We start from the raw sequence: 15,641 nt of genomic DNA, 5'->3' as shown, positions 1-15,641 counted from the left end.
TTAGACTCCACTCTGTCCAGAAGAGCTGTGTGAGTGGAGCCCCCCCACACGTGAGATGAATACTCCATACGAGGGCGGACAAGGCCCCTGTATATGGATAGCAACTGCGCAGGGACGATACAGAACGCCCAACCTCGAGGAAGCTGATTTAGCGAGAGAGGAGATGTGAAGTTTCCAGTTGAGATTTTGAGTAAAGGATAGACCAAGGATGTTTAGTGTTGAAGATGGTGATAGCTGAGTATTGTCGATATATATATATATATATATATATATATATATATATATATATATATATATATATATATATATATCTATATATATATATATATATATATATATATATGTGTGTGTGTGTGTGTGTGTGTGTGTGTGTGTGTGTGTGAAAAAATCTGCGTGAGCGGCATGGATCGAACTCACATCCCCTAAGGTGGAAACCCTAAGCTCTACCACTGAGCCATCAGGCAGTGTGTGTGTGTGTATGTGTGTACGGTATGTATGTACGTATGTATGTATTTATGCATGTGTGGAGGGGATGTGTGGTATGAGTGCTCATGGAATAAGTATTTGTGGAATGGGTGCTTGTGAAATGAGTGCGTGTGGAATAAGTATTTGTGGAATGAGGGTTTGTGGAATGAGTGCGTGTGGAATAAGTATTTTTGGAATGACTGTTTGTGGAAGGAGTGCATGTAAAATAAGTATTTGTGGAATGAGTGCTTGTGGAATGCGTGCGTGTGGAATAAGTATTTGTGGAATGAAGGTTTGTGGAATGAGTGCGTGGGGAGTGAATATTTGTCGAATGAGTCTTTAAGGAATGAGTGCTTGTGGAATGAGTGTTTGTGGTATAAGTGAGTGTGGAATGAGTCCTTGTCGAATGAGTGCGTGTGGAGTGAATATTTGTGGAATGAGTGCGTGTGGAGTGAGTCTTTGAGGAATGAGTGTTTGTGGAATGAGTGCATGTGAAACGAGTGTTTGTGGAATGAGTGTGTGTGGAATGAGGGTTTGTGGAATGAGTGCATGTGGAATAAGTGTGTGTGGAATGAGTGTTTGTGGAATGAGTGTAAGTGGAATGAATGCATGTGGAGTGAGGGGGTCAGGAACAAGTCCTTGGAATGAGCAAATGTGGAATGAGTGAGACAAAGAAAACAAAATAACTACAGAGTTCCCATTCAATTACTATGGTGGAGGCGCCGAGTGCGGGTCATTCAATATAGTGGCCGGCGGCCAAACGCTGACGGGGGAGATAACCCCTCCATGCATATTAGAGCTCAGTGGGAGAGAGGCGCACTATTACACTATACGTAGCAACGTAAAAATAATGAAACATAGAATACCTTCACATATGTAGAATATATATATATATATATATATATATATATATATATATATATATATATATATATATATATATATATATATATATATATATATATATATATATATATTTGTGGATGTCTGCATTTATGTATGTAGGCATGCACATATATCTTTCTATGGCTTGCACTTCATCTATTAATTGAACCTCAACTTTTTTTATTTGAACTTCAGCTTTTTTAATTTGAAATTCAACTTTTTTAATTTGAAATTAATTTTTTTAAATTTGAAATTCAACTTTTTAAAGTTGAATTTCAACTTTTTATATTTGAAATTCAACTTTTTTAATTTGAATTTCATCTTTTTTAATTTGAAATTCAACTTTTTTAATTTGAAATTCAACTTTTTTTATTTGAAATTCAACTTTTTAAATTTGAATTTCAACTTTTTTTAATTTGAATTTCAACTTTTTTAAATTTGAAATTCAATTTTTTTTAATTTGAGGGTGAAAAGGTGTAGATGGTGCAATCATCTAGTCCAAAAACTTAAATGGATTTAGAGCTAAGTTTGACCGAATAATGATTCATGGAGACAGGACCCCACAAGCGTGGCTCATTTTCTGTATATTTCGTGCATACTAGATAAATACACGCACACTTAAGACACCACTGCAAAAACACACCTTTTCAATGGCTCCCATGATTCAACTAATAACACTGCCATCATAAACAAGCAATCAAGCTTCAGTGAAGAAGGGTCCTGTCTCCTGTTGGTGATTGAGTTAAGATTGGAATATGTAGCAGTGGTGTTGTCTCCACACAGAAAGAAAATATTAGGAAAAAAAGAATTCAGAGAAGAGTAACAAAAATGGTGCCAAGTCTGAGACATGACATATGAGAGGAGATTGAAAATGTTGGGTCTACCAACCTTGGAGTGGAAAAGAGAGAGAGTTGATCCAATAGGCACACCTAACATCACCAAATGTGGGGTACAAACTTGGCGGAGGGACTTTTTTGGGCAGCCATAGGTGGAACTGGGCTAAAGAGTAGCCTATCCGGATATTTTGTTTTTATTTATTAATGATCCACGAGACATCCAAGAGTTAAATCAAAGTATGTGCTTATCTTTGTATTCATTCATACACACACTGGTAATATTTCTGTGATGTCTGATTCACTTATTTGAGTGAAATTCTATTGTGATGAACAATCACAAATTTGTATCACTAGTAAAAATGAAACTAGTAATGTAAGTTTTGCCTTCATGAAATATACACAAATATATATATATATATATATATATATATATATATATATATATATATATATATATATATATATATATATATATATATATATATATATATATATATATATATATATATAAGCTCACGAAGTCACAATAAGTGACATCACCTGCTTTGCACAGTAAAAATATGCTATTTAAGGTATCTGATACCCACAAATGGTGTATGATGCTGACTGGGGCCACAGACTGTTGCCAGATTGTCGTACTCAACAAGGTTATGTTTCCCGACTTTCTGCCCCAAAACTGTCTTCTGGGCTCCAATAACGAAACTCATTTATAGTTATCGTTAAAACAGTTAGATCCTGATGTTTCTTGGCAATAGTTAGGCATCGGAAACCGGTAAATACTATGCTCTGAGTACGATAATCTGGCAACGGTGGCTATACGTATTTTCATATTATTGTTCTGTTGTTTATTCAATGTTCTGTTCAAGAAAAAAAGAATACTCATAATTTTAGTTAGTTTTTGGTTATAAGGATTCTTTACAAAATACAATTATAACATTGCCTCCTTTAAGTTAGGAAACATCCTGAATCATGGATCGGCTATGGTGATGTTAAGTGTGCCTATTTTGGTGTACAGGGTGATGAAGGAAAAATGAGAGGGATACCTTGTTCATAAGGAACACTGGATTAAAAAAAAGGTCATGGTAAAAAACTGAGAAAGACAATATGACTGAGGAATATCAAGAAACACAGGCTACCTTACAGATGTATTAACATTGGGAATGACCTTAAGCAGGAGACAGTTCAAGACAAAAATATTCATGAATTTAATGCTAAACTAAATAAAATGAGATTTGGGGACAAGACTCTAGCTTGCCTCCTGTATATCACATCTAGGGAAATTTACAAATACACACACACACACACACACACAAATAATGAGATAAATAACAACAACAATGACAAGACCAAAACTGGAATATGCAACAACTGTGTGGTCACCTCATGAAAAGAAACACATAAGTAAATCAGGCAGAATGTAAAGATCAGCAACGAAAATGGTTCCAACTTTGGCATGTTTAATGCATGAGGAAAATTCAAAGGAAATGAATCTACCAAAATTAGAAGAGAAGAGAGGGAAAGGAGACTTGATAAAGCTATATATAAGATAATAAATAATATGGAAAAGGCGAAGAGATAGACAGAAGAGACCTGACAGTGCAGCCAGAAAGAGGACCACAAAACTCAAGAGGATATGAGAACAGACTGAGGAAGACTAGATGCATGCGTAAGGAGAAGTTTACACACACACACACACACACACACACACACACACAGATCAGTAAACACCCATGCCTTTTTCAGTCTTGTTGGTGTCATACTTAAGCTCTTTCACCAACAACTACAAAGAATTAATTCTCTTTCTGAATATTCTTCTGTATTATGAGATTCATACCTGTAAGACATCAAAAATATTTATACAATGGACTCCTACTACTAACAGTGTCATTTCTGCATATTTAGTTTTCAAAGTGGGTAATTTGATACAATGGAAGACAAAAATGCCACAGAAGAAATTCCACATAACTCACTTAGTCAACCAATCAATTGGAGCACACACCAGGGGGCGAGTTGGCTCCACCATCCTATGATGCCCTTTTCAGGGGTTCTTCCAAGCAAGTCTTCATGCAGGACACTTTCCCATCCCATGTAACTCACAGCAGGATCCATCAACTTGCTCAAGCCATGAACTATGTAGGTGTCCCTTGGCCTCTTCCACACGAGATTGTCTTTTACAGATACAACACAGTGCAGAGCTGACTGGGTATCAAGCTGTACACCAATACACCCAGAGTTGGCATTCATGGATAATGCAGACAATTCAGTCTCACAGGGTAATTGCCAATTTGACACAGTCGTTCCAGCAATAACCCATGATTCTGCTTAGGTTTTTATTACCAAATGCATCAATATACTCTTCGTCACCATTTAGTGACTGTGTCTCGTGGCCATAACATAACAAAGGGAACACAAGTGACCTGAAGATCTGAATCTTTGTCCTTCTGCACAGATACTGACAGCACCAAATACTCATGTTGAGTGAATCCATAACATCTTGGACCAAGACAATCTGTCAAAGACTTTTGACACGACTCACTGTCATTCAGCATCATGCTACCTTGGTTGCATGATGCTGGGATTGGGTTGAGTGCTAGCCATGGACAGGGGGGAGAGGATAGACTGCCCTATCAATATCACTCAGACAACTCAGAAATGTGTTTACTACAGTAACTAGTGATTATTAATTACCTTCTGCTTCAGATTGTACCATGTTGATGCAGTTTGAGATTCTTCATTTTTGGCATTAATATTAAAGCACTGTTTTCACCTCTTTAAGATTATGCAATATTTTTCTTTCCTTAAAGTTAATTTTGAGAAACTGTGCTACTTTAATAATCATGTTGCTTATAAATTTACTCTTTAATGAGTCACTACCATGTATTTGGTCTACCATATTTTGCGGCGTATAGTGCTCTCCAGCGTATATCGTGCACCCTAAACTTTAAGATAACAATTTTGGAAAAAATACTCAGTGCTTAAAATACTCAGAAATATGTACGGTTAAGCAAGACTGATGATGTACAGTTTCCTAAAATTTCTGTTAACCCTTAAAGGGCGGGGGTGTACCATGAAATCGGTTCTCCCCATACGGCTACGTTCTGACGTTCTCCCGATAACTGGTCACTTTCCATTATCAATTTCATGGCTCTACCTAAGCCAGTAGCTTTAAATTTGTGAGCATTTGCTTAATCCATCCTTCCTCTTCAGTCTGCCTCAAACCCTAAGTCTCTACGTCATGTGGTGCTTATGTGGTGATGTGATGAAGCACAGTAACCTGTGTTCGCAGAACTGCATAGGTTGTGGGTGGCAGCCGTCCTCCCCTTCCACACACTCGACCCCGCTACAAACCCCTTTAAATACCCTCATATTCTTAACTTGATAACCATGAAGGGTGATGAGATGCATCCTCAGGGGCCTGAGTATCACTTCCACCATCACCGTAATGAGATTGATCTACAGGATGACCACCAAACTGAGGTTGCACATAAGACAAGGGGTTCGAGTTCAATGCTGTTGATGTCACTGTCTTCACCACTAACACCACTTTTGAAGTTTGAAAGTCAGTTTCAGCTCTCTCCCAATTGCACTCACACTGAGAGCTCTTTTGGGAGCAAGAGGCGGCTTAGGAGATTCGAGGTCACTGGCTATGGACACTCAGGCGTGGAATCAGACACGAAAGATATGAAAAACTCTCCTGCAATTGTTACAGTCACAGAAACACTGAGAATGGCACAAAGGAGCTGTGTGGCAGCCTAGAAGTCGCTCTGACCCATAAATCCCCATGCAAAGTTCAAAATTAAGGGGGAAAAAGGCAGACCGAAAAAAAAAATCAATCAAAATTTGTACCTTCAGTGTATACCACGCTGGGGTAACTTTCTGGCATTTTTTAAGTGAAAATGGTGCGCGTTATACGCCACAAAATACGGTACTTCTCAAGAATCTCATAAAAAACATTCTACTATGCATAAACTAGAGAACTTTTACACATAAAATATAATATCCCTAGAAAGACCTGAAATATTTCATAGAAAAATGACTGGATTAGTTACTGTACAGATTTTTTGTGACTACTTTATCATCCCCATCTTACGCATGTTGTCTGTGAGCAGCTTAATGTTGGTGGACTGGTGGTGGGCCAGACGCAGAGTACGGGTGGGATTCTTGGCAGTGCGGGTGTGCCAAACAAGTATGCTGGTGCACCCATTAGCTTTCACTTCTATATCTTTTAGGTTGATATTTAAGGATTTCAGAAAGCCATCTTCCTCATGCCCAGCAATGTATGGCATTGTGACTTTTTTCTGAAAAGATAAAAATGATAACTTTTAATATGTTCTCAGTCTTTAAATTTATGAGTAGCTGACTCACTGTAAAGGATTATAGTAAGCTAAAGGTATAGAGATAAATATCAAAATTTTAGTTGGACAAGTGATTATCTACTTCATCTTCATGGTCAAGTGAAAATGCCATAGTGTGTGTATACTTGCCTGCTTCTTTAGGTACCCAACTCCCACTGAAAACCCTGCCATGTCTACCTGGAACTTTCTTCCTGCTGGCCACCCATCATAAAAGCCAACCACTTGACCCTGGTGGAGTAGAACAAGATCCATTCACGTTATTCATGCATTTTTAATGGGATTCCTTAAGTCATTTTAAACTTTGAACATATTGAGATGATTCCCTAAGTGCCTTTATCCTTTGAAAACAAAGCAAAAAATATTTTTAAGTTCACTATTTCACTCCATTCCTGTAATAGTGGTGCTATTTTTAGCTAGTCCTACTAGGTAGATCAAAGTAATAAAACTTACATTTCTAATAACTGGTGAGCTGACAGTATATTCACCAATGAGCCCCACAGGCCACATGGAGACAGTCTGGGTTGATCTCATTTCGTTAAAGAGTCGTATATCAATGGCATTGTCATCATCTAAGAAGTACAGGACCCCTGAGTCTTCACCATTTTCTTGCACCCACTGGAGGGCAGCCCGCCTGTTGGACACCCCACGAGGAACATACTTCTCCCTGCGATAAGCTTCTGGCATTGGGGTGGCCATGTGGGTATAAGAGAGACCTGAAAAAATATACTGGTAAGAAATTAAATGTCTTGCATAACAAACATGTCAATATACAGAAAGCCTGGTTTGAGAGTTCATAGGTTAAAATTGGAGCAACAAAATAAAATTCTGATGAAATTATCAAACAGATAAAAATTTCATGAAATATAATGGGAAATGACCACCACTTACTGAACAGTGAACTGTCATAACAAAGAAAGGATGAATAAGGACCAAGTTCAAAGTCAGTCTGTTCATTCCTATGTAAGGTCTCACACTACTAAGTAACAACTAAGAAAATGGGTCTCTCCATAGATTTACCACATATCAAAACAATGTTTACTTCTCAATTTCAATCAAGATATTTAATGGCTAGATGATTAAAAATACAGTACAGGTGACCCCCGCTATTCAACAGGGTTGCATTTCAAAGAAAGTGATCAAATAGCAAATAATTAACCTGTTTTTCCAATAAGAATACATGTAAACAAAGGGGTCAGGTTTTGTTTGACCCCTTCCTTGACCGAGGAATAAAACCAATAAAAATGGAAACAATATATGAATATATTTATATTTTAGACCTTTTATTCATTAAACTGAATGAATGTTGTTAAGGTTTTTTGTAACAATAATGAGAAAAAAATTTGTATGGCAGAGACCGTGCATTTGAAGCATAAGTATCCATCTGACCAGCTACTCTACAGAGTACCAGCTGGTGGGCAGATGCACATCTGGCACACAGTTTGAAAATTAATGTATGTGCATATTATCATTACTGGTATTTTTAATGAAATAAGTCTACACAACCAACCTATCTGGCTGTGTTTTGTCTTCAATACACGCAACTAAAATGTTTTAATTTTAAATACCTTTCAGTCTTGTGTCCTGGTAAGCATCACAGTGCTTGAGGTCGTGGTGGTAAAGGCTAACTGCTTGTACTTATCCTTCTGTTTGAAATCATTGATACAATTGACCTTGGGATCTTAAAATCTTGCTATTTTGGTGTGGCCACCACCAGCTTTATGCTTTTGAACTTAGTTTTGATGATAGGCTGGTGAGTACATGGTGAAATTGAGGGAATGAATGTTGAAACAATGAAAATGGGTAAGTATTTTGAAATATCAAAGAGGAAAGACATTAAACTGTCAAATAACTGGGGTTTCTTGTATTTCACCTGAAATACAACACACAGTGCCAGTCTAAATGCACCAACCTAATCGATGTAAGAGATGAGTGATGGGAGATGAGCATGTGAGGCTGTCCTCAGCAACAATCCAATGTATCCTCTTCACCATCGAGAGGGTCTGGCCAAGGCGAGTCAGCTCAGCCACCATCTCTGGCCTTCGGTACGTGGGTGTTACCACATAGATCATTGGCATGTCTGTGTCCTCAGCCTGTCAAGAATAGTAGTTTCAATTTTACTTTCAAATACTGAGTATCTATCAGACAGAGAGGAATCCATAATAATGCAACATTGGCCCGGGAATATATACACACACACACATATATATATATATATATATATATATATATATATATATATATATATATATATATATATATATATATATATATATATATATATATATATATATATATATATATATATATATATGCTAAGCAAATCATTTCATGGTGCCTAACTCCATCACTTTATAATTTTAAGCCTGTATTGGATTTCAAATGAATATCTTACTGAGATATAAGGCAAGCTTTGGCACCTAGTTAAGTAGTTTCATCTTTCCAAAGGTTTACAATCAATATTGAGAATCTTCCTTCCTACATCTGCATTTCCCCCTGCCTATGACTTGAACTCTTTCAAGAGGGGAGTATCAAGACACCAATCCTTCTGAAACTGACCTCTCTTCTGGCCATACATCCTATTTTATCTTTTAGGAGCAGTGCTTAGCAGGCCTTTTTGTTTATTTGTTTTTTGCCCTTGAGCTGCTTCCTTTATTGTTTAAAAAGTAAATAAAAACAAATATGATTCCCACAATTTTAGCTAAACATGAAAGCAGCTTACATCAATGTTGACATTTCTTTTTGGAGCAGATGAACAAAACTTTCGGATTTCTGGATGAATGGGTTCTCCTGGTGCCCCTCCAAGTATTTGAACAGCCTGGAAAAGAAATTAATAATAATAATAATAATAATAATAATAATAATAATAATAATAATAATAATAATAATAATAATAATAATAATAATAATAATAGTAACAATAAATCATAAACATAATATCAATTATTAATTGCAAATTAGAGCTTAATCACATACTTTGCAGTCTTATTTCACAAAACCGCATTTGGCAACAGAGTGGAATTATAACCAAACTCCAGTGTTATGAAAGATGAGCCAGAGTAGAAAGTCATGTGCAGCAGAACTGCGGGAGGGGTGGAAGCATGCAGTCAGCCAGTTCAGAAGACCAAATACTATGAAAATATTGATAGAAGATAGATAGAGGCAACATTGCAGTGAACTTTCAGAGGTAGCAGACTATTGGCAAGAGGAGGGGGGCTGATGAGGCAAAGTCTTTGACTCTACTCTGTCCAAAAGTGCCAAGTGTGTGCCCCCCCCAACATGAGATGCATACTACATATGAAGTGGACAAGTCCCTTGTATAAGGATAGTAAAAAAACAAAAAACAATATATAGTTGCTCTAAAAGTATTCACAATATCATAAAAGGCCATTCATCACTTCAAGAGTAAACTTTTACTTTTTCAAATGGAACTTGCCAAGCTACATACCTCACAGGGAACAAAGAGTCTGGGGAGATGTATAAAAAATCAGAAACGATCAAAGATTAGGGATTGGGGGGATGAACCTGAATGCCTAACAAAGATGCAGATGGTAACTTTAACAAGTGGTAAGCATCTCATTTTAATTGCTTCACTATTAGCAAAATAAAAAATATACCAAAAGTTACCCTTAAACATACATGACACCCATGCAATACAGCAAAATGATATGAAACTGGCCATGCACTTATATGAGTATGTATTATGAACTACATATAGAAATCTGAAAAACAATATAACACAATCCAATTGTCACCCATGCACTGCACATGGTTATCACTCAAAATCCTACATTATACTGCAGTAAAGCTCTACATCTGAAGTAGAAATTTCCAAGCTTATGATGAGCACTGAATGCTTGACAAACTAACCCATTGGAGAGTAAGATAGATCAGTGTTACCTGAGTCAAAATAATATAGATGAAGGAGCCAAAAAAGATCACAGCCATGATGACCTTTTTCTGCCGGCTCATTCTGGGGATTTGGAAGGCCTTGTCTGCGTTTGCCAGCAACCCTCGCCACTCCTGTCCAAATAAGTGGCTTTGTAAGAAGACTATTGTGTAGGAAAGCAGATTTGTGAGAGCATGCTAAAAGCTAAAATACCACTGTGCATAATGTTACACCAGGATTAAATAATTGGCATAATATGCCAGTGTCAAGTGAGATTGCTGATTGGTTTTCATGAGTTATAATCATTGGAAACTCACTTTGTCACAATAACTCACCATTTAAAGAAGGAGAAGGCTAGTCATCATGCTGAGTACCAGGGTCTTCTGAGGAATTAAAGTACAAATTCAAAAACATGCCAATATATATGTCAGGAAAAAATCAGAAAATATCTCAACATGATGCCACACTGATTGATCAGCTTTCTTGGTATCACAGTTCCTTCATGCTTGGTTCACAGCATTATTCAAATCATATTATTCGGGTTAGGTTTATTCAAATTCTTCTTTCACATCCTATTTATGAGTCCTAAGCCTATGCATTATTATCTGCTGGTTCGCAAAAGATATAGTAAAAAATATTATCTGCTGGTTCGCAAAGGATATAGTAGAAAAAGAAAAAAAAATCATGCTACAGTAATGAAAAGATTTATTTCAGTGAAATTAGAGAAGGGATATTTTCTTAATAGTCATTTTGCCCACAAGCTCTTTTGACTTTATTTGCCTGGAGGAGCCAGTTTGCTCACATGTGATATATATATATAATATGTAATACTAATAAAATTCAGTATTATTGAAAATTATCTAATACACAAAGTATCATGTCGTATTAATATACTAAAGCTACATTTTATACAAAGAATAAAATTAATAAACTTATTAAGAAGTTGGAATTCATAAAATTAAATTCATAGAATTATAATGGTCATGTATTGATATGTAACTCATCAGCCGGTGACCGGGCCACTGAGGTGAGCATAAGCTTTCAACACTTGGTATGAAGACCTCTCGCCATCATAGACTCATCACAAACAGGGAAGATTTCAGTTTGCAATTCTTTATACATTTTTGGCTGGAGTTTTCATTTTTTTTTTTTTTTACACCAGTCATATATATACAGATGTTGATTTGGCTTCATTGTGGACAGGACTTACAAGAAGGTAAAACTGGAGGTTGCATCTCCCTACAGCACATTTGTTTAGTCTGCTAGGCCATCCTTCAATATCACTACTGGTATGCAGAGACTGACTGAAAATACTTCAGCTGGAAGGTGACCGTGTGGAGCTGCAGACCCATGTTCTCAAAACATAGTCTACCACTGTTTGTAATTGGGATGTGGTGGGTTGGCCAGGTGTTCCAACATCAGAACTATATCCCCGTCTGGTAGAAATGAAGGGCCATCACTTTACACAGGTACTTGTGTGTCCCATCATCATGTGTCTAGGTATTTTGCAGACCAACCTCTTGCACCTATGTTAAGACAAGGATATTATTACCTACATATATATCATATATTAGGAGGTCATGAAAACACCTTCTTCCCTATAACCTGTGTCCAATGGAAAACACATAAGTGTATTTACCTTATCTAATTTCAGAAAAGTTTCAAACTGCCCCCCTCATCATTATACAATTATCTTGATAGTGTCTTTGTTTGCTTTTTGTAATACCTGAAATATGATGAATGTGGTTTAATGTGGGCAAAAGGACTCCATAGTGTGAGCATAATGACATGTGGGCAAAATGACCAGTTACTTTTACAAAGAGATTTTTTACATGAGCACTGAAACTGTAGCATCACACATTACAGTGCTAAAGTGTCACTAACCTTCCTGTGATGCAGCTGTCCTATATCTCAACGCTTTCTTTCAATGAGTCTTCTGGATAAGACATTTTCTAAGTATCATCAGAAGTTTGACAAGTTACTATGGCTGTCAGCCCTTAACTCTAAAGACTCATAAGGAGGATCTTGATATTGGTCACAGGTGACAGGATTATAACAACAGCTCCTGCGAAATAGAAAAATCTTGTTTCAGATCTACATCTCGCATGACACATTCTTTCCAAGAACTCTTTCTCTGCATCAATCACCCATCCATTAGTCTCTCCAATCAGCCCCAGCAGCAGCAGCATCCACTCGCTTCCAGACATCTTAACAAAGTTTGTTGAACAAACATCCATTTCACATCTCATCTCAGTCATAAACAGCTGCACCATTCTTGAAGGTAAACTTCCAGCTTCACTCCGGGTTGCCAGTTCTCGCCAGTCACCACCGAGACATGCCACCATTAGGCACAACAACTTGAGTTACAATTATTAAAATTAATGGACCGTATTGGCTATACAGGCAGAGCCACATGTGGCCACTCATCTCCAAGCTGTCCTTTCCATAGATTTCAAGTTATAGACTAGAGTGCGTCTGAGGCTGTCTCAGGGATACACAGCCATGATGCCGCCATCGCCCCGAGCCAATGATTGCACACACTTCACTCCTACCCGATTACAGTTTTTCTCCATGTTAAATAGTAGAGTCAGGAAATCGGGTAGGAGTAAAGTGTGAGCAGTCGTTGGCTTGGAGTGGTGGCAGCACCAAGGCCTTGTATCCTGGAGGCAGCCTCAGATGCACTCTAGTACATAACTTGAGTTCTATGAAAAGTACTGCTTTGACAGTTCACTGACTGGCCACGTGTGGCGCTGCCTGTTATAGCCAATACGGTCCATTAAACCTGATAAATTAAAAGTAATCCCTATTAGGGGGCTTTGACCCCCTTCAACTGCCCACCTGCTATGAGGGGCTCTGCTTCCACTGAGCCCTTTACATTTTAATGGGCAAAAAAATTATCGCAGAAATGGGTTATTTGTGATAGAAGCGGTGCTAAGAAATGTTGACTAGCATGTTGATATTATCAGAAAAAAATAATGTCAGCCACTTGAGTGAAGTTTGTGAAGGACTGGAGTCCTAGCTTTCGTTCTCTCTCTGTTATACTTCTGACATTCTAGCATGGCATGCTCGACAGTCTCATCTCCACCCCTTGTCAAACATCTGACAAGTCCCTGCAGCTCCTTGCTTTCCCATCCAAACGCTGTGCTCTAGCTCGGAAAAGATCTCCCTGGCTTCCCTTATACCATTCCTCATACTTTGGGGTCCCTTCCTCCTAGTACCGCTCCAGGGTTTCATTTCCTTACATTTCATTCTTCCTTTTGTTCAGTCCTTCATTTTGCATTGCTTTATCTACCTCATTTTTTTCCCTGGTCAGCCACATTCTACCAACCCACAAGAGGTCGATGCACCCACTTACTCAACACACTATTTCCCTCTATAACACTCCCACCTTCCATTGCCCATTTGCTATTCATCATATTTCACAAGTGTATACCTTTCGTGGCAGTCCTGAGCCCTCCATTCGCTCTTATTTCTTCTCCTTCTTCTTCTTCTTCTTCGTGGGTGTTTTATGGGGTGTTTTCAGGGGCTGGCTAGGCTGACTTTGTTTTCTTGGCCTTGGTCTGGGTCTAGGGAGTCTTTTTCCTTATCTCCTTTTTAACCTTTATTCTCCTACTTTCTCTTTCTGCTGGTTATCAATGACGTTACATAGTTTATCTTTCTTCACTGTAATACACTATGGCACTCTATTTTTCATCATTTCGTATCATTCGTTGGAGTTTTGATTGGGGCATTTTCAGGGGTAGTTGATCAATGACCCATGCAGCTTCTTTTTCCTTTTATCTCCTCTTCTTGATCCTCTCTTCCTCTTTCTGGTTATCAATGTCGCTACACAGTTTATCTTTCTTCACTGTAATACATTATGGCACTCTATTTTTCATCATTTCGTATCATTCGCTGGAGTTTTAATTGGGGCATTTTCAAGAGTAGTTCAATGACTCATGCATCCTCTTAATTCTTTTCCCTCCTCTTGATCCTCCCTGCGATCCTCTTTCTGGTTATCAATGGCGTACGTTATTCTATCTTATTCCTCACTATAATATACACTATATGGCACTCTTATTTTCATCATTTTGTATCATTCGTAGGAGTTTTAGGGCATTTTCAGGGGTAGTTCAACGACCCAGCCGGGCATCTTTTTCCATACATATTATCTCCTCCTCTCAATCATCTTTTCCTCTTTCTTTTTATCAATGGCGTTCCTCTATCTTATTCCTTACTATAATACACTATGGCATTCTCATTTTCATCATTTTGTATCATTCATAGGAGTTTTAGGGGCATTTCGATCGGCGGGTGGCAGTATGACCCTTCCTCTGTACCATAAACTTCAAGAAACACTCGTGAGAACTCCATTAACACCTCACTCGGGCTTTGGAAATACCAGTGGATGTGAGAGGCAGGATCGTGTTTGGGAGTATATATACGACCTTTGACTCGATCAGCACTCCCTTTATCCCTGAAGAAGAAAGAAGAAAACGAGATACGTGCATGCTCCCCTTGAGACCCCCTCAGCATCACTCGTTTACGTCATCTGCCTTTGCTCTCATTCCTGCTCAGTCTGGTTTATTGTAGTTCGCTCTCCTTCTTATATCCTTTCCACACTCTTCTATTCAAGTTGTCCACTCATTTTTTTTTTTTAACTTATTCACACTCCTCAGCACTCTCTATATAATCATAATTGTCTATAAGTTCTCCCTCTCCTGATCCCTATATATCATCTCTGCTTTGTACAAGAACTTTCATTTTATCACTTTTATAACATATTCACCTTGATTCCCCAGCACTCTCTATATATTGCTTCTTATTGCCGTTCAGTCTAATCTATATATAAAAAATCGATCCCCTCTCTCGCTCTCTCCATATTAACTTCTTTTTTTTAACATTTTTGTAACACACGTCTTCCTCAGTCCTTACTTTAATTGCTTCTCATTCCTGTTCAGTCTGTTCTATATTATAATTATCTCCCTTTCTCTCGGCGGCCGGCGCTCACACATCATTCCATTGTAATCGTTAATTCTCGATATATACAAGAACTTTTAACACTTTCATCACTCACCTTCCTCAACACTCACTATACTTTGTCTCATTCCCATTCAGTTTGCATGGTCTAGGTTTAGTTCTTTCCTCCCTCTTAATTCTCTCTCCCTTCCACACCATATATCCTTCCATTCTAATCGTCCATTCTCGATCTATACAAGAACTTTTAACACTTCC

At 37.8% G+C, this 15,641-nt stretch overlaps 1 protein-coding gene across 5 annotated transcripts; it reads right to left on the bottom strand.

The window, feature by feature from the left end:
• Window positions 1-294: 294 nt before the first annotated feature.
• LOC127005903 (galactosylgalactosylxylosylprotein 3-beta-glucuronosyltransferase S-like) lies at window positions 295-14,937 on the bottom strand. 5 transcript variants are annotated; one of them, XM_050875260.1, is made up of 11 exons: window positions 13,861-14,937; window positions 12,312-12,492; window positions 12,067-12,153; window positions 11,638-11,953; window positions 10,763-10,810; window positions 10,439-10,561; window positions 9,261-9,356; window positions 8,451-8,631; window positions 6,992-7,254; window positions 6,671-6,769; window positions 295-6,484 (listed from the first exon to the last, which is right to left on the bottom strand). In XM_050875260.1, exons 5-11 carry the CDS (start codon window positions 10,763-10,765, stop codon window positions 6,254-6,256), a joined length of 996 nt encoding a protein of 331 aa, XP_050731217.1. In that variant the 5' UTR covers window positions 10,766-10,810; window positions 11,638-11,953; window positions 12,067-12,153; window positions 12,312-12,492; window positions 13,861-14,937; the 3' UTR covers window positions 295-6,253. The 5 variants fall into 5 exon arrangements, with proteins under 5 accessions (XP_050731217.1, XP_050731214.1, XP_050731216.1 ...); XM_050875257.1 differs by lacking the exon at window positions 12,067-12,153; XM_050875259.1 differs by lacking the exons at window positions 11,638-11,953; window positions 12,067-12,153.
• Between the last annotated feature and the right edge of the window lie 704 nt (window positions 14,938-15,641).

The sequence above is a fragment of the Eriocheir sinensis genome, chromosome 31 (genome assembly GCF_024679095.1).
Source record: "Eriocheir sinensis breed Jianghai 21 chromosome 31, ASM2467909v1, whole genome shotgun sequence".
In the NCBI taxonomy this organism is placed as follows: Eukaryota; Metazoa; Arthropoda; class Malacostraca; order Decapoda; family Varunidae; genus Eriocheir; species Eriocheir sinensis.
The sequence above is the reverse complement of the archived record's forward strand: the minus strand, read 5'-3'. Positions and strand labels throughout refer to the sequence as shown.